The sequence below is a fragment of the Symphodus melops genome (genome assembly GCF_947650265.1).
Source record: "Symphodus melops genome assembly, chromosome: 7".
Lineage (NCBI taxonomy): Eukaryota > Metazoa > Chordata > Actinopteri > Labriformes > Labridae > Symphodus > Symphodus melops.
In genome coordinates, this window is record NC_136697.1 from 21,161,488 (window position 1) to 21,179,349 (window position 17,862).

A 17,862-nucleotide genomic window follows, 5' to 3' on the forward strand; every position below is an offset into this window, starting at 1 on the left:
GAACGTCTCACATCTTTAACAATGAATACTGTATATTCTAACCCTTTCCTACCAGTGAATAATCACACAATAACTTCAACATTTTATTTTTAGCAGCTGCAGAGAGTACGGCATAAAATGAGGTGATGTAAGAACTTGCAAACGTCCACATGTTTACAGTAATTCCCTCTTTCTGTCAGTGGGTGTCTGGAAGAAAGACAGAGATGTCACTTTATCAATCAGTCAGACAGCTCAGGTTACAGTGTGACAGGTGGATGAGGTAAGAAGAGACAGCTCAAACCTGTCAGGTTTTGTCAATGCGTCAGATTCACATCTGGACAGGTACTGATAGAAGTACCTGTCCAGTAACAATCAATTTATAATTAAAAAAAGAAAAGAAGACCATGTCGTCTGCACTTATTATTCAAAGATTTACTCACTTCAGCTCTTTGAACTGGCTTACACTGGTTTAATCAAGTGTTTTCATTTATTGTGTGTCAACTTTGACACTTGTGGTTTCCATTATGTACAACGCAGTGGAAAAATATGTTTTCTAAAATAGGTTGACAAAGATTTGCAAATTGCACCAAACAAAGTAAAGTTGTTGAAGGTTTTGCCAGAAGGGTGATTAATTCAATCAATAGGTTTATGTCACAGACCATGTGGTTCAGAGAACAGGATTTAAAAACAGTAAGTGAAGCTAGTTCCTGACTTTGCTTCTATTCAAGTATATCCCAAAAATTAGTCCCTGCAATTAGTGACATAAATTAGAAATATATCTTTGAACTTTAATGTGGCGCCCATTCATCTTAAAATTCCATTTGAAAGAGATGATATTCAGGAGGTCTTAATGAGATTAAAGCACTGAGAGGAGTGAATGACATAATGTGGATACAAAGATAAGGAGGTGTGAGGTCCGTTTGAACAGATGTGGTCTCTCACATATGCCCCACCCCCTCATAACACAATTGCATGTAAACACAAGGGGGGAGAGAATGTGATCAATGATGAAGCTAGAGGCGCCTAGACCTATAAAAGACCCTCAAAGTGACAATCCGGCACACAGTGTAGTATCTCTGATTACTTACAGGTGAGCAAACTGCAGCCATTACTCCTCCTCCTGCTCTTTTCTTCAGGAGCAATCACCTCAAGTTTTTGACGGTTAAATGTTTTTTTTTGTTCTCTGCAGCTCGTGAAGATGAAGGCCATGCAGGTGATTTCCTTGACTCTGCTGTGTGTTATGGCAGCCAGCGCTCAGAACCTGAGGTTTGGAAAATGCCCCAAACCCCCTGTGCAGGCCAACTTTGATGCCAGCAGGGTGAATATGAACCATTCATTGTTTTTTGCTATAACCAGCACGACTTTTAAAATTAATAATGCTGTGAAAATATAACCTATCCGTCCGTATTTGTAATAATTTAATGTTTAGGATCTATCACTTTGTTTGTTTTATATTGACTTTCTGTGTTTCTTGTTTAGTACGTTGGTAAGTGGTATGAGATCAAGAAGCTGCCAACACAGTTCCAGAAAGGCGAGTGCGGCACTGCCACCTACAGCCCAAAAGGTCCAGGAGTCATTGGAGTCCTCAACAGCGAGCTGCTGTGAGTCTAAGCCCCATACAGTATATCTAAAGAACAGTTTCAATGGTTGATGCCTATTCATTTAAAAATACTTCTTCATCTCTTGTATCGACAACTTTTCAATCATTGTACCTGTTAGAGTCCTAAAAATTGTCTTTAAAATGTTTTTTATCATTCCACACATAGTTTTCACTTTTGTTAAACTACTTTGAGCAACCTTCATGTTGTTGAAGTTTTTATCGACTGCCCTCAGCAAAAATCCCTCTTTTTAACACTATGACCGAATAAACTTTTACTCGTGCTCAACTATATTCAACATCTGTATAAAGTATAGAGATGCTATAGAATGTAAGTTCACAAATTAGAGCAAGTAAAATAAATATATTAAAGTTATATTTGTCTTTTAATGCACACTGTCAATGTTTCAAATCTCTGATTTTAGTGATGATGGAAGCATTAATTCCATTGTTGGGTCTGCCAAGGTCAAGCATCCCTCTGAGCCTGCCAAGCTGCTGGTCTCCTTCACTGACAGTAGGGTTTTTTTCTCATTTTAAAATTAAGTCATAATGAGAAGTTACCAGTTACCAGCACTAACTCTCCGCCTAATCCTTTCAGTTCCTTCTCCCCCCGGCCCCTACTGGGTGCTGTCCTCCGACTACGAGACCCACTCTCTGGTCTACGGCTGCACAGACTTCGGTCTGTTCCGCATGGAGTTTGCTTGGATCCTGAGCAGAGAGCCCACCATGTCTGAGGAGACCATGCTCGAGATGCACAGCATCCTTTCTGCTGCCGGAGTCAACCCTGAAAAGATGGTCGCCACCAACCAGGACTTAACTTACTGTGCCCCCATGAACGAGTAACCGGAGATACTCCTGTTTCAACCTACAGGATTGTGAGACATCACCTGTTAATATGTCATAAAAAGTCAGTGCAATAAACCTGGAGAAAGAAAAACATGGTGTGTTTTGTTCGGTAATCAATAATCCTTCCTTCAACATGCCTTCTGAACCACAAAGACAAATGAGTACAATATTTAAAGAATGGAAAGCATCCACAGCACTGTGAAATGCGAGCCTGAATTTGAATAAATTATCTTATACAACATTAATTAATAAAATCATCTGTTTGAGGCCTCTGTAAAAATAAAAGATACAAAATGAAAAGTCAAAGAAACATTATTCAAACATGTCAATTAAACAAGTTGTGGACACTGAACCTCACCACCCATCCTGGAGCAGTCCCCTCCTCCCCTCCTCTCTCAAAAATGTCAAAAATGTAGGTTTATCACACTGGTTTGACTCAAGATGTGCAGAGGCAGCCAAATATGGGCCTCCAAAGTAATTGGTGATTTAAGTCGCCAATGTCTGGGTACAAACATGAAACCGAACATACAATAAAACTAATCTTTGTTCATCTTGTAAAGATGATTTGTTATAAGTTAAAATAGATTTCTCTTTTTTTTTCTCCTTCAGCCCGCCCACACATTTCTCGATGTCCGTCCGGCCTAGTCGTCAAAGATGTCTGTCTATCAATAACTTTGGTTCTGAATGAGGTTTCTATCTGTTTCCAAGACCTTTTTCATGGATTGATACATTTCAGGTCTGCTGTGAACAATATTACAAAGTGTATAGACTTGTGACTTGTTTGTTGTTGTTGTTGTTGTTGTTGTTGTTTTGTTTAAGTTCTTAAAACAGTCCTCACTTAGGAACAGCTGGAAACCATTACAATACTAACTTCAGTTGAGTCATCATTGCTTGGTTGCACAAGGGAGACGTAAGGTTCATCTTAACTAGAGTAAAGTCAAAACTAAGAAAATATGTCCGCAGATATGCTGTTTTCACTTTCAGCATTCTTTACTTGTGGTTAAACATCTCATTAGTGTGATTTTTTACAAAATATTTATTTTAATTGTATTGAAGCTTTGCATACATTTGCATAATAGGGAGTGCAGCTGAGGTGTCTTGTCTTAAAGCTGGGTGCATTTTAGTTGTTTGCTTGGAGGCTTAATGCCTGAATCATCTCCAACTCTTGCCAGCGTCAGATTGTTTGAAGGCAAGGTGGAGAAAGCACAGCTTTAATACTTTACCCCTTCTTTGAGTTTAGTTTGACGTTTTAGGTTTAATGCCGTTTTATTTTTTTACAAACCAGACTTGTTTAAACATAATGCAGGGCAGTTCACTGAGTTCTCATCATATTAATTCATTCAAATATTTTAATACTATTTACACCTTCAGCTTCAGCTCGTATGAACCAAGAGAAGAAGAATGCAGAGAACAGGCAAGATAAATAAGCTGTTTGATGTGGGTTTTAGATGCGTTGTTTATGAGTACTGTACATGCTGAATAGGACCAGCTATTTTATAATGGGAAACACTATGAGAGGAAAGGTAATGTTACCAAAAGGTAATCGATTTTCATTTGTTTTTATTACAACCACCACAGAGGTCCACAGGAAGAACACAGAAATCAGCACTACTGATTAAATAAAGTTGATTATTGTGACTTTGTGTGAGATGTACAGCTAGATGTTCTCCAGTCAAGTACCACACATCTGACTTAAGGCCTGCAGCATATATCCTTCCTGATTGTTTACTGGTTCATGGCACTGCAAAGAGCAGGGTCCTGGTTAGTGGTCAGCAGCTTGTCCACTTTGACTCCCATGGATGTCAGGGTGCTGTGCAGATCCTCAAGGGTCTCCTCCGACAGGGTGGGCTGCCTGCTCATGATCCAGGCAAACTCCACATGCAGCACGCCGAGGTCAGTGCAGCTGTACACCAGAGAGTAGTTGTCGTAATCGGTGGACAGCACCCAATAAGGGGCAGGAGGAGAGACTGGTGGAGGGAAAGAACATGGCAGTTCAAGTTAACCAGTATTCTGTGTATGAGGTTTATGGCTAAAAAGAAATGTCTAAGCATTGGAACATAAATATTTTATTTTACTTGTGAAAAATAAAAAGGGTTCTTTACACTCAAAGAATGAGACAAGCAGCTTGGCAGGTTCAGAGGCATCCTTAGCCCACGCGGAGCCGCTGATGCTGTTGATGGTCCCGTCAGCACTAAGAGAAACAGGCAGTAAACACATTAGAAATAGTGACACCATCGAAGCACATATTCTCCCTCAGACAGATTATAGTACCACAAAGATAATCTCAGTTACAAGTATCAGCCCTCTATTAAACTGTTGCTTCACTGAAAGTATTCCAGAGAAATCATGAAAATATACATCAAATGAATGAAAAAAAAAAAACAACATTTTTTACCAAACATTTTTCATTTCACAAAGTCTTAGTTTCCAACATTCAAACTTGACTGAAACTTGAGATGTGTGCAGAGTACTCACAGCAGCTCCTGGTTCAGGACTCCAATCACTCCAGGGCTCTTCAGACTGTAGGTGGCAGTGCAGCACTCGCCCTTCTGGAAGCTATGTGGCAGTCTCTGAATGTCATACCACTTACCCAGATACTGCAGAGGAGGAACAAGGAACAATTGATCATAAAATTACATTTTTGATAATGAAAAGATACAGAATCATGGGGCATTTAGTGGCTATTTTTGTTTCCTTAGATGATCTAATTTATCAAATTCTAAAATTGAGAATAAATACCTCTTTGTTCCTAACTGAATATTTTTATTAAAAAACAAATATTTTAAAAAAGGTTTTCGTAGTCACCCTGGCAGCATCAAAGTTCTCCTGAACAGACGTCTTGGGGCATCTTCCGGGTGAGATGACCTGAGCGTTAGCAGCCAGAACAGATAGCAGAGTGAGAGAAATCACCTGTAAGGAATTCATCTTTCCTCCAAAACCTGTAGATAACAACAAATAGAAATATAGTTTTCAAAATGCATTAAAATACTGACAGAAAGAGACACCACTGGAAAAGTCATCTTTTCCACATCTCCTGCCTGCTGCTTACCTTGTCTTACTGGGAAGCAGTAAAGACGTGGGTTTTGATGGCACTTATATAGATCAGTGATTCTTAGTCACCCCCCCTTCTCTACATTTAGTAACGTGAGGCTATTTGAGAAAAGTGTGAGAATCAGCACCTGTCCATGTTTGTGTTTTGTGTTTAAAGGGGCCTCAGACAGAAAAATCAAAGGACTGAGGGCTTACATGTAAAAACTGGTATAAAGACGTGAAGTCCTTTTATAAACAAATTCTAAAACAGAAAGGAAATATTTAACTGCATTTCAACAATGTCATATATCTGTATTTATGGTTGTTAAACTTATTAATGGTAACAATAAAATTGCAAAAAAAAAATAGCATTAGTCACTATGATGCAGATGAACATGATTTAGCACAAGAACATTTAAATAAAAACAATTTTAAACAATCCCAGTGATTCTGTTTATCCCCTGGATTCTTCTCACCATGAATGTAAAATGTATGCTATTAATATTTCAAGATAAAGCTCTATGGCATCACATTTGATAAAGATATTAATGTATCCCTAGGATTATATATTGAAGCAAATAGCTTTCAAGATTAATACAAATTTCATCTCTTATGTTGCTATGATAAATTGTTCAACCTGTTATTTTATACAGTGCTTTATCTTCACAAAATGCCCTAGCTTCACGTATTCCTATAAGCACACATCAGCATGCTTACATGGTATATACTCAGATAGTAGTCATATAAATATACATCAGTATTATAGCTGTCTTTTTGCACGTTTGCATGCTGATATAAGGAATTTCATTTGCCAACTTGAAAAAGATTGTCAGAGGAAAAAGTAGGCTAACTATCCTTTTATTGATACATTCATAAAGGTGCTCCATTATATCGGAAATAAAATGACTGTCCTAAACATTACTCACATTTCTCCACAAGTTAAGTTTTAGTTATCAAATTATAAAAAAGTTTAAAACTTTTTTAAAACATTTGTCTTTTATATTCTCATGTCTTCAATAAGGGATGATTTTGTCACATCCCCGGGTTAAGGATTTACTTTATTTCTGTTTCCTCATGTATCATGTCTTGTGTTCTTGTCCTCAGTTTCTGGTCTTTTGCTCTTTGTTCCTTGTTTCCCTCCTGTCTGATTACCTGATGTGTCTCACCTGTCTTGTTAACTCCACCCCTTTCAGTATATACGTGTCTGTGTTTCCCCTCACTCCTTGCCAGTTCGTTTTGTCTCTATGCTTCTTGTTTCTAGTGTCTGTGTTCCAGCATCTTTTCAGTCTTGACTCTTGATCTGGTTTTGTTAGTTTTTGTGACCACGTCTTTGCCTGCCGATCTTGTACCTTAGCCTGGATTCTTTTGGATTTTTGTGTATCGACCATTGGACCGAATGAAAGGATTGAAACTGCCTGCCGACATGAGTCGTTGCGTTTGGGTCTCTTCCTCTGTCCGTGACAGATTTTGCATGAAGAGAGGTTTTATGAATGAGAGCAATAAATTTTTACAGAGTTTTAAGCATTTGGACCTTTCAGCAGTTATTGCTATACTTTCTGTGTATTACAACAAGGATTTAAGGATTTTCCCGGTATTTTAGGGTTTCTTTATCTTAAAGCCCTGTTTCCACAAAGCAGTTCAGTTCAGTGTGTCTCATTTCAGCACGTATTTTGTGGTGTTTCCATTGGATTAAAGCTGGGAAAGATCCTAAAATTACCAACCCGCACCGTCCTACTTTTTGGTACCCTTCTGTTGGCATCAGGCTTACACGCTGCCTACCAAATAGAGCATGATTGGCTGTGAAAACGTAAACAGGATCAGGCTTTACTGAACCAAACTGTACTGATCCATACCGGACCGCTTGGTGGAAATGGTGCTTAAGAATATTACTATAGGATCTCACAGTAATCAAGCCCTAAACAAGATTTTCACTGAGTGTAAGTCCGCAACCTTTGAGGGATTACAGCTTTGGTACGATTGAGGATCGATAGGGAAGAATCCAGGAAATCCAGGAGATCCTGATACCAGATTGTTACTGCAATTAGAAGATGGATGGTGTCCGTGCCTGAGCCAACTCAGTGAATTTATAGCTGGTCCTGCTTCTTGAGGTTAAACCTGTGCTGATCCCTTCGCCTCGCTGTGACACTATAATCGAGGTGCAAACAGCATGGACTGAAATCCCTTATAAAAAGCTTACACCTAGGAGAGTCTTAAATTAGAGATTTAAAGGCCCTAATGCTCTGTTCTCTTAATTTTCAAGTTTTCCATGAGTCTTTTTTTAATAAAAATGGTCAACCTGTTTCTTTTCTGTTTAGGTGTAGCCCCTGCAACACGACTTTAAGTCAGGAACTAATAGATCTGATTCCCTGATGATGGTATTTTGTTGCATATTGTAGCGTTTACATTATCCTGTTTTCTTGGTTATGTGCAAACTAAATTTGAGGCATAGCTTTAATATTTCTTCTTCTTATTTGATATTCAAATGTCATTTTTTGCTAATGCTACTATACTTGTGCAGAAGTGGAAAAACTATTTTCCTCCATTGTTTTGTTTAAACAGTTTTACCCACACTATGATCATGGTAACAACTTCCCTATGTTCCTATTATTCTGCTGCAGCTCACAGGGAAAAATGGCAGAGCCCATAATGGCTAATGGTTGCATGTTGTTAACACCAAACAAAGCTAATGCTAACAGTTTCGGCAGCTCTGTGGTGCAATTTGGAGATGTTTTTGTTATTTAGCAAGTTACAAAAAGAAATACAATTACAAAGCATTTACATCAAACAAACATGCATGCAAACAGTATTTATAGTTATACCCAAACGCACAGGACCATGAATACAACTTAAATATAAATGTGATATATTGAATAAAACAAAACAATAGTTATCATGGCCTCTATAGCTACCATTTGAGGTAATGGGAATTCTTTAAATGCAACCCATTAGGAGATAGATTCAAGAATTTTCTGTAATGTGTTCTTGTTAATGGCAGAAGGAAGGACAGGCAACACATATGTGTTACAGTTAGTTGAAGTAAAAAAGGACAGCTGCTATCGAGGAAACAGGACCCTTTGTGTTTTTCAGTTCTGTCCATGGCAGGGGTCGGTGGTCCTGACTGTGTTTTTCATTAGATTCTTCAAGGTTAGGTTCTTAACAAAGGCTGCTGCTTAGTATTTAAGCAATCTGCTTCAGATAGGGGTTTATTGAACTGTATGATAAGGAGTGGATCATTTCTGTCACATTTAATGAAAGATGGCTGTCGAGGTTGTCAAATGTTCAATACTTAGATACTTTTAGAAAACTTGTGTTTTAAACGATACAATATCCATTTTTGTTGTAAGCAAAAGAGAAAGCAAATTGGCAGTCCATTAAAATTCATGTCAGTCTAACAGGATGCTGAGTTCATAAGAGTGTTTTTATAATGCTCCTAAATGCCTTTTTGGGGATTTTTTTTTGGTAATTATCAACAATTAATTAGAAATGTGCAAGTCTATGACTTGAAGCCTTGGTTTAGAAACGTGTATCATTTGATTTTTATTAGTATTCAATCAACAACCCTACAGCTGTAAGTATAAAAAGTAACAGACTCAACTGCATCTTTAAATGTCTAATTTCAGATTAAACTTGATTTGGCTTAAGATGGGTCTGTCCAAAGTAATATCCCCCTTATAAAATCAAACTTTTTTTTTTCCTGTTTCATCAAGCTGTTTTCATATCCTTTTTGATTGGTAAGTTCATTTTTCTGTGGTTAGGTAATGTCGTAACCTTCCATATACATAAAGATCCTTACTTTATTTGTTGTTAAAAAGGGTTGAATTTACAGAATTAACAGAATTCCATATTTATGATGTTTGTGATTAACTGCAAAGTTTGACAACACTAGTTTTAGTCTATTTTTATTTTTATACCACTGCTCAGGGCTGCCACCTAAGTTTGTTGTTCTGCACTTGGTCTCTCTATCAAACCACAGCCTCCAAACTGATCATAATGTCTAATCAATGGTTTTCCAAAGCATTTTAACAAGAGCAGAAATTGCAGGATTTTTTTTGTTGTTCACTTAACTGTACAAACATAAAGAAACAACCTGTTGACCCCCCTCCATATCATGTCTGCTGTTTAGTAAAATCTCCCTCAGACCCCCAATCGTGCACACCTTGCTGCCCACCAGGCGTTAAAGAAAAACATAATTCAAAGGAGTGCAGGCCAGTAAGCAGGGGGTGAGCACAAACTGTCAGATTAAGAGGTCTGAGAGGATGATCCGGCCAACATTTAGTCGGATTTCCAGCAAATTACCACCAAGATTGTTTGGGTCAACTTTTTTTGGCACCCTGGGGAGCGCGATACTTGTGACAACCAAACTAGACATGTGAGGAAAAACAAAAACAAGGCTGATCTGTTGGATTTTTGGATTTTCTTTAAGCAGCATCACTTAGCTTCTCTGCATGTGTCCTAAGGGTTAGGTGGGGTTGGCCATTTTGCCACTGGAAAAGGAAGCTAAGCATTTAGGTGTCTTAACCATGGTCTAAAGTGCTAACAAGGGATTAGTGAGGTAAATGATGAAAGAGGTTTAGCACTGCATGCTTAGGGCCAGTGCTGCTGCAGTAATTACACATCAGTTGCAAGGTGCAGCAAGCAGTTGGAAGGAAGATCATAGTGATGTCAGGACAGGGAGGGCTTACCGCAGGAGATAAGGCCAGCTAATGGAGATGAAATGAATCGGTATTTAAAAGGTCTTTTTTAGTTAAGGCAGTTTGCTGGCAGAAGACAGTTGGCTGGTACGAGTGAGGCCGTTCAGTTGGACGTGAAGGAGGAACTGTATCTTTCTGTGAGCTGTCTGAAGATTGCTTTTTTTTTTACTTGAAGTGAAATACAAACAGTTTCAAGATTCGCTAACTGGTTTGAAGATAAGGTAAGTCCATCAAAACTTCCTCATTTATATAATTCATTAGTTTTCTCTTGTACTTTTAGACCTTTGTATTGCTGTGTTTGTTGACAGATTTGTTTGTTTGTTTCATAAAGGCAGACGTTCTGCTTCATTTCTATCCATGTCTAGTTTATTTTATTAAATTGTATTGGAAAATTAAGTTTCTAATGACTTATTGTGTGTTAAAACAATTAAAGTTATGTTGAAAACCACTAGCAGAACTCCATATACAACCACATTTTTATGATAATGGAAAACTTTCAAACAAGAAATCGTGTCATGTTTGTTATATGCAATAAACCTCATAAAAGGCTACAGATCCCTTGGCTTATGATTAAATTGAAGGCAAATGCGATTAAAGGAACAACCTTGAAATCTGGATAATTACCATCATTATTAGCCCAGTTCTGGAATGAAATAAAAACAATGCTGTGAAAAGTTTCCCAGTGGTTTTCAACTGTCAAATTTTGGTTTATGTTGTACATTTTATTAGTTTGTATTACTTTTCTCTCCAACATGTCACGTTTTGGGGGTAAAAGGGATACACAATTTATACTTCATATAGGTTTATGACCCAAAAAGTGAATTTAAAATCAAAATGACCTGCAGTTCTAGTAACGATTGTCATGAAATCTAATCTGCTTCATGTAACTGGCAGAATAAACGCGGTTTAGCATGTGTTTGTTGTGTGAGGGAGGATTAGGAAGGACTAGACAATACTTCTGTCTTGTCTGATATGACCTCCTCAAGGCTCCATCTAAGTCGTCAGCAATTTTTCCCTTTAATTCATTCTTGTAATGAGATTAACCAGGCAACAGCAAATCCAAGGAGTCCAATCCCCGGATTTGGCAGCTGTGTTGTGGCCATTGCTCGTTGAGGAAATATGACGACAGTTTCACGAGCTCACACCTTTGATGACAGATGCAAAGTATTAAAAGAAGAAGCATAAAAGCCATTTGAAATTTCCTCGTAAAATTGAGACGCTGACAAATGAATTCTGAGTGACGTCAGGTTTGGACATGCAGAGATACAGCTGCTAAGTCTCAGACTACAACTTGACTTAAGAGACTTAAGAGAAAACCTAATCAAAGTTTTAGCTGTGACTGGACAGGTCTTATAAAGGGTTTGTCCAAATGACTCAAGTTCCCAGAATGCTAGACTCCATTCTTGATTACTTCAAAGCAAAACATTTTTTAGTTCTAAACTTTCAAAAAAGCATGTCTTGGACAGTGATACCATCACAGAGCCCTATGCTGCAGGGAGGCAGATTCATAAAGGACAATCTAAAAGAAGAACAATCTCATCAAATACTGTGATTGTTGTAGAACAAAAACATTTAAAGTTTTCAATGTAGACTTCGAACTAAGATGATTGATGGAAATGACCTCATACTTTTTGTTGGTGGATGTTGATAGCTAATTGTGATATCAGTGTTGCCTTATTTTTTTTAATATCAATTAAATGCTATACAGTACATCTTAATTACATGAAATATGAATATGAATACAAATTTAAATCTGACTTTGTTATTCCTTAATTCTGTTTAATTTAATCTGCTTCGGACAGAGTTCAACAGTTTTAGATAAAGTTGGCTATCTTATGTAAGTTATGTATATATCTTGATGTTTCTTTGCAATTTTCCTTTAATTTCCAATACAAGATTGTAAATCAATATTTGGATAGTTTGCAAAAAGACCAAGCACAAAGTATGTTGTTTCTGAGCAGCAGACAAACAGACTGCTGTAATTGTTCAAGAGTCATTGTGGATTGTGTGACACAACATCAGGCGAGTTTTTCAAAGATTGCAGAGTATTTATTTTTGGGACACTGGGACCTCAGCTCTGCGACTTGAAACATGCTGATGCTAACAAAGGCCCGGCCTCTCCCGAGGCAACAGCAACAGTTGTAGTTGTAGGCCTATTTTATTTCTAAACATAAGCACCATTGTTAGAGGATCAGATTTTTATTTACTTTAATATTTGAATTATAAAGCTTCGTCACCAGCGTTTTTCATCTGCTTTAAACACAATGGAAACAAAGTCAAATCATCTTGTGGTAAACTTTATGCAGCACATGACAGAAATCACTGAAGCCTGTGTTATGCCCCTGAGGCCATGGCTTAGAGCCCACTTTGGAACTACAGAGACATGAATGCTGAAGTCTTTTTTCTCCTTTGCTTATATGATTTTTATGACTTTGTTCGATAAGTACAGTATGTGGAGGCAGGGCGCATGTATTCGTGCCACATAGCTTCATATAAACCCACTGAATCCCAGATTTATCCTCAAGGTGTTTTTAGGACATCCTGGGAGCTAATGGAGGCTAATAGGCTTAGCACTTAGGGTGTATTGTCCAGGATGCTTACAGGCAAGGTTTGCTGAGGGTAACACTCTAAACGTGCGGATTACCTCCAACACATCCTTTTAAAGTGCTGTATAGCCAGGACTTAGCTAATAGGATCCATGGGGTGGTGAGGGCCTAGGCTGTGGGGGGGTTGGACGGGCTGGCAGAGTGCTCTGCAGGCAGGTCAGCAGATGTAGCTAGCAGACTGTTGCAGGACTAATAGGAGGATTACAGCCCTCAGATTAGATGGGCTTCAGAGGGAACTTGAGTGACTGCAGATAATGCACAAGGCTTCTGGGCAAATCTTGTGGCAGCATTCGTCTGGGGGAGGGAACGACAGGAAAATATGTAGAGAAGAACGTGCACGGTTTACAAAGAGATATCTATACAAAAAAAATGCTATAATAAAGGAACAGGATTTTCATGAATGATTGTACATTTTTGCAGCCAAGATTTTGTTTCAAACATCCATAATACTGGAGCTGGATTTTGTATATATGTCAAATGTGTTTTCATATGGAAGCAATCAGCTGATATGGAATATCAGCTTATTTAGGGTGTCTTAGTAAATTGTTGTTGTGCACACTAGCTGCTGGCTTAGCAAAGAACGGACAGACATGTGTGTGTATGACTGCATGTCAGCTTAGGTGATTGTAAATTGTAAATGTTTTCAAAACTTAAAAGGACCTAATGAGCAAGTAAAGGTATAAAAGGAAGAACAAGTCTCAAAGAGACTGCTGATCTAGGCATTATAAACATGTTAGTATTAAGGTTAGGATTTGGCATTGGTGTTAAATTGAAGTCCAGGATTAGGGTACGGGGAGCGTTAGGTTTAAGGTAGGTTTAAGATTAATGCCTAATGCTACAGAGGTGAGAGGTTAGACGAAGGATCAAAGGTAAGAGAATGAATTTGGCCAGTCTTGGTGTAACGGCACAGATCTGTGAAGGTAACTTGATTAAATCCCTGATTTTATATAAATCATATTTGCTGTACTAATCTTAACAAAGAAATGCTGCTTGAGTAAAAGACCTTAGTAAAAGGCATAACCTGGTGCGTGACATTTTTGACACCAAATACAGATCAAATTTCATTATGTTGAAGTCTGGCTGGTTGTGTGAAATGTGTTTTGTTGTTGTATGATGATAAAGTATTTGCTAAAATTTGACTAACTGTATAGTGAGATTGCAGTATGTCTTTTTTTTTTTAAAGCGACAGGCAGTTCAGTGAGCATCCATAGCTCTTTTATGTACAGATATTTGCTGCCCCCTAGTGGTAGACATGAGAACATACACATGTATCTGTCCATTGATCGAAGTTAAATTTCCTACCCTTCAAAGCCACAATATAGCATAAAAAAAAAATCATACTAACCAGTTTGCCAGTTTGCATGTGTTGCAGTGATTTGACCTTCCTTTTCCTTCTTCAGCATTTAGGTGAAGGTCAAAGTTTTCCGGGTTTGTCATGACCCCACGGGAGCAGCTGAGGAAGATGACAGCGCTGGGAGAGCAGGGGGCTTTAGATGAGAAGCACTGGTACCGTCTGGTTAACGGCATGTCTGCTGGAGGTGAGAACTGAAGACACACAAGAGACAATATTACAGCTGAAAAATATTAACAACAACAATGATTTGTCAAGAAAAAACATAACATTTTGTCAGCATTGGGGTCCTATCTGGAATTACAAACAGGTTAAACCAACTTTTTGACCTTGTATCCCATGTATTGATTTTTGTGAATCATCTTGAGCTTCACAGTCAGTGCATGTCTCAGTTACTGAGGCTAAACTTTCTTCCCAGTGACCTTTTGTGCTTTCCCCCCCTTCACTTGCAGAGCTGAGGCAGAGACAGGAGATGATTATGAGGAACCAGATGGCCATGGCCCCGCAGATCCTCGCTCAGGGGCAGCAAAGGTTGCAGGGTGTCCCTACACAGTTCGAACCTCGCTTCATGGAGAGGTATGTACCTGAATTACAGATAAAAATGAAGCTAAGGGGCAAAGCAAAGAAGACGTGATTGCCAGAGACGTCCTTTTCTGTATGATTAAAAGAGCACAGCAACTTTAACCTTAAATACAATCAAAGCTGTTAGAAGCTGATAATCGTCGACAAATGTTTTAATGCTTAGATACTTCATTTCTGTGATTTTCTTTCTTCAGGGAACTGGTTCCCCAAAACGAAATGGTTGCTTCTGAAGCCAGACAGATGCACATGGGACCCCATCTGGGTCCACCTCTACCTCCACATGCCAATGTCTTGCCTGGGAGAGCATTCCCAGGAGCAGGTGAGTAATGCTGAGAGCAAGTCCATGCCTGAGAGAATTCCTTGTTCCACTTCAGGAATGTGAATGAGCTCTAACAGCTTGTCTCTCTCTTTCTCTCAGCTGGCTATGGGTTCTTGCCCTCAGAGCCCATGGAAACCGTTGCCCGGCGACAGGAGCTCATTCACAAGCAAAATATAGCCAGGTAGTTTGTGCAGAGATTTCACAGACAAGTCAACATCGCATTAAGCTAAAAACTTTTTTGCGCTTTCTTTGTTGTTGTTTTTTTCAATTCTCTGCTGTGATAAAATGTGGGTCTAATATTTCATACATTTGTGCTTTCTCCTGTTCAGAATGGAGATGAATGCCATCCTACATCAGAAGGAGCTAGAGAACGCCCATCAAAAGGGACTTATTGGGATTGATAACCCCATGGCATACCACTCAAACCCCATGGCGTTTAGAAGTCGTCAGCGCCTGCCAGAGGGCCACGATGTCTATGTACACCGTCCCACCCTTGATGAGCTGCACTCCAACAGCCTCCTTATGTCTGCTAGCCCTTACCCACCAATCAGCACACTGCACAGAGAGCGAGGCCGCAGGGCGGGCAGGAGGCCGACCACTCACAAGACCTCAGAGAGCCCCGTGGCCAACCTGAAATGCCAGACAGAAGACAAAAGTGTTGAGCAGAGTCCAGGAGCCACATCAGGGGAGGAAAAAGAGGTGGAAGCGAAGGGGGAAGTGGGAGATGATTGTGCAACAAGCAAGACGCCAAAATATCATCAGGCCAAAATAGACTCTGAGCTCATTACAGGAAGTAGGAAAAACTACAAAGAAGGGGAGCCCGGCCTGCGCAAACCCTGTGTGAACAGTCAAGATGGCTGCTCAGATGTGGCCAACAGCAGCACGAATGATAAAGACATGTCTAACCAGTGTTCAGCTTTCCAGGACAAATTCATGTATCCCTCCTCTGGTGGAACGCTCACAGGAATGCCTTACATGTTCCCAGTCCCTGGAAATGGTTTTCTTCCACCAGGTAGATCTCAAAGAAAGATTACACAGAATTTTTTTGGGGAAATGTTATTCAAAGTGTATAGCTTTAACACATTTTAAATGTTTTCAAGGTCCGGCCAACCTCTTTCTCAATGGTGACGAGTCTGAGGACATAAGAAAGTGGACAGTGAATGATGTTTACAACTTCATCAACAGTATACCCACATGTTCAGAATATGCACAGGTGTGTTTCATACCGTTTTCTCGAACCCAGGTCTGTTGTATTGTCTTTTGTGGCTAATGTAACATGATTTCATTTACAGACCTTCAAGGACCACATGATTGACGGGGAGACACTGCCCATACTGTCAGAGGAGCATCTGCTGGACACACTGGGGCTCAAGCTGGGACCAGCTCTAAAGATCCGCTCACAGGTGAGGAACCCTAATGTTGACCATGACCTTGGAAATTACAATTAAGTAATGAAAAAAAAAAGATGAAAATATCAAGGCATGAAGAATGTTTTTCTTTATTAGGAATGCTTGTCTTATTAACAACCTCTACTCTGTCACAGGTTTCCAGACGCATGGGCAACATGTTGTACATGATGAACCTTCCGCTCCCCTCCGCCCCCCTGCAGGCCACTCCAGAGAAGCCCGGGGACCGATCACCAGAGATCAGCTCTCCTGTCAACTGCAACAGTGAGGAGATGGTGGCGAGTCCACGAGACCCTGATGTCCTCAAGTCCACAGAGAACCTTCAAGAGACAGACAATAACTCACCTCCATCTGCTAGCAGTGAGACGGCCTGATTAGAGCAAGAAAGGAGGACAAACAAAAGCATAACCAGGCCCAGTCTGCCCCTACAGCATGGTGTTTTCTGCTGCATCAGTGGATGATTTATATAATTATTGACTGATTTCAGATGCTTTTTATTATTTGCTACCCGGCCTTTTATTGCTCAAGTTCAGCCTACAGGCCCAGATGTCAGCTAAATATTTTGTAATTAACATGTGTATGGACATTTATATTTTTTTAACAACACCTGTAGAGTTGGATTTAAGAGACACTATTGTAAGTAAATATAGTAGTGTTGTATACTTTAATAGAGGCATTAATCTGAAAATGTCTTACTGTAGCTTTAATTACACGTACTTCAATGCTGCTAGGCATCATTTCTACAGTAGGTCGGCTTAAAGATCCTATACTGTGAATAAGATAAACATGTTTTTTTTGTATTTGAATAATAAAGAGTTTTTTTTTATTTGGTTAGGATACCTTTATGCTTTTGTTGGATTGTAAATAAAGTTTTTTTTCTACAAATTAACCTGCAACACTGTTTCTGTTATCAATAATCCCACATTTCAAAACATAAATAAAACCTTTGAAACTGACAAAACAAATCACAATGACCTTTAGTTACATTGTATACAGTTTTTTCCAACTAACAAATTAGTAAGTCCCTTGTGATCCTCCTAAAATGGATGGGCTCAAAATGTTCATGTCAGCCTATCCATGATATAGAATTTTATAGAATAGTGTATCCTGTATAGTATCATTTTATATTAAATTGTATTTTATTGTGAAGGCCTACACTAGGCCTTTTTCAATTTAAAGCCACTTTTGATAAAAGTTTCTATCAAGTCCCCTGTGTTGAAAAAGCTCACTGAATGTTTTAAATGTTGGTGCGTAACAAACACATGTGGAGTAATAGTTTAGTAAATTAATAATAGTAATTAATAAACTATTTACCACTTGATTGTAATTTAATTTAAGTACAAAGTCTTTGACACTGTGGTCTGACTGGACAATTAGAGCCTACCTCAAACCGTCAGATACTCGTAATATACACATAAATAGACGTTTAGATGTGATTTCGATAAATGGTATCAT

At 38.9% G+C, this 17,862-nt stretch overlaps 3 protein-coding genes across 3 annotated transcripts; 2 read left to right on the forward strand and 1 right to left on the reverse strand.

Moving 5' to 3' along the window:
• Nucleotides 1-1,056: 1,056 nt before the first annotated feature.
• Nucleotides 1,057-2,419, forward strand: LOC306827208 (apolipoprotein D-like; the record flags this gene model as incomplete). The annotated part of the gene is made up of 5 exons (XM_079348878.1): nucleotides 1,057-1,069; nucleotides 1,169-1,297; nucleotides 1,459-1,580; nucleotides 2,002-2,090; nucleotides 2,175-2,419. Exons 2-5 carry the CDS (start codon nucleotides 1,178-1,180, stop codon nucleotides 2,417-2,419), a joined length of 576 nt encoding a protein of 191 aa, XP_079205004.1. The 5' UTR covers nucleotides 1,057-1,069; nucleotides 1,169-1,177.
• A 1,728-nt stretch (nucleotides 2,420-4,147) lies between these two features.
• LOC306827140 (apolipoprotein D-like) lies at nucleotides 4,148-5,347 on the reverse strand (the record flags this gene model as incomplete). Its single annotated transcript, XM_079348807.1, has 4 exons — nucleotides 4,148-4,389; nucleotides 4,525-4,613; nucleotides 4,898-5,019; nucleotides 5,228-5,347. The coding sequence occupies 4 exons, from the start codon at nucleotides 5,345-5,347 to the stop codon at nucleotides 4,148-4,150; spliced, it is 573 nt and encodes a 190-aa protein (XP_079204933.1).
• Nucleotides 5,348-10,223: 4,876 nt separating this feature from the next.
• samd7 (sterile alpha motif domain containing 7) lies at nucleotides 10,224-17,296 on the forward strand. The gene is made up of 9 exons (XM_079347685.1): nucleotides 10,224-10,364; nucleotides 14,150-14,287; nucleotides 14,553-14,676; nucleotides 14,877-15,001; nucleotides 15,101-15,182; nucleotides 15,331-16,013; nucleotides 16,102-16,214; nucleotides 16,294-16,404; nucleotides 16,545-17,296. The coding sequence occupies exons 2-9, from the start codon at nucleotides 14,185-14,187 to the stop codon at nucleotides 16,779-16,781; spliced, it is 1,578 nt and encodes a 525-aa protein (XP_079203811.1). The 5' UTR covers nucleotides 10,224-10,364; nucleotides 14,150-14,184; the 3' UTR covers nucleotides 16,782-17,296.
• The last annotated feature ends 566 nt before the right edge of the window (nucleotides 17,297-17,862 follow it).

Excerpts from the sequence above, each read along its gene's own strand:
- samd7 (XM_079347685.1), top strand. The coding sequence starts at position 14,185 with ATGACCCCACGGGAGCAGCTGAGGAAGATGACAGCGCTGGGAGAGCAG. Across the intron at positions 15,002-15,100 it reads GAGAGCATTCCCAGGAGCAG|CTGGCTATGGGTTCTTGCCC; the intron begins GTGAGTAATGCT and ends TCTTTCTCTCAG. Across the intron at positions 16,215-16,293 it reads CATGTTCAGAATATGCACAG|ACCTTCAAGGACCACATGAT; the intron begins GTGTGTTTCATA and ends TTTCATTTACAG.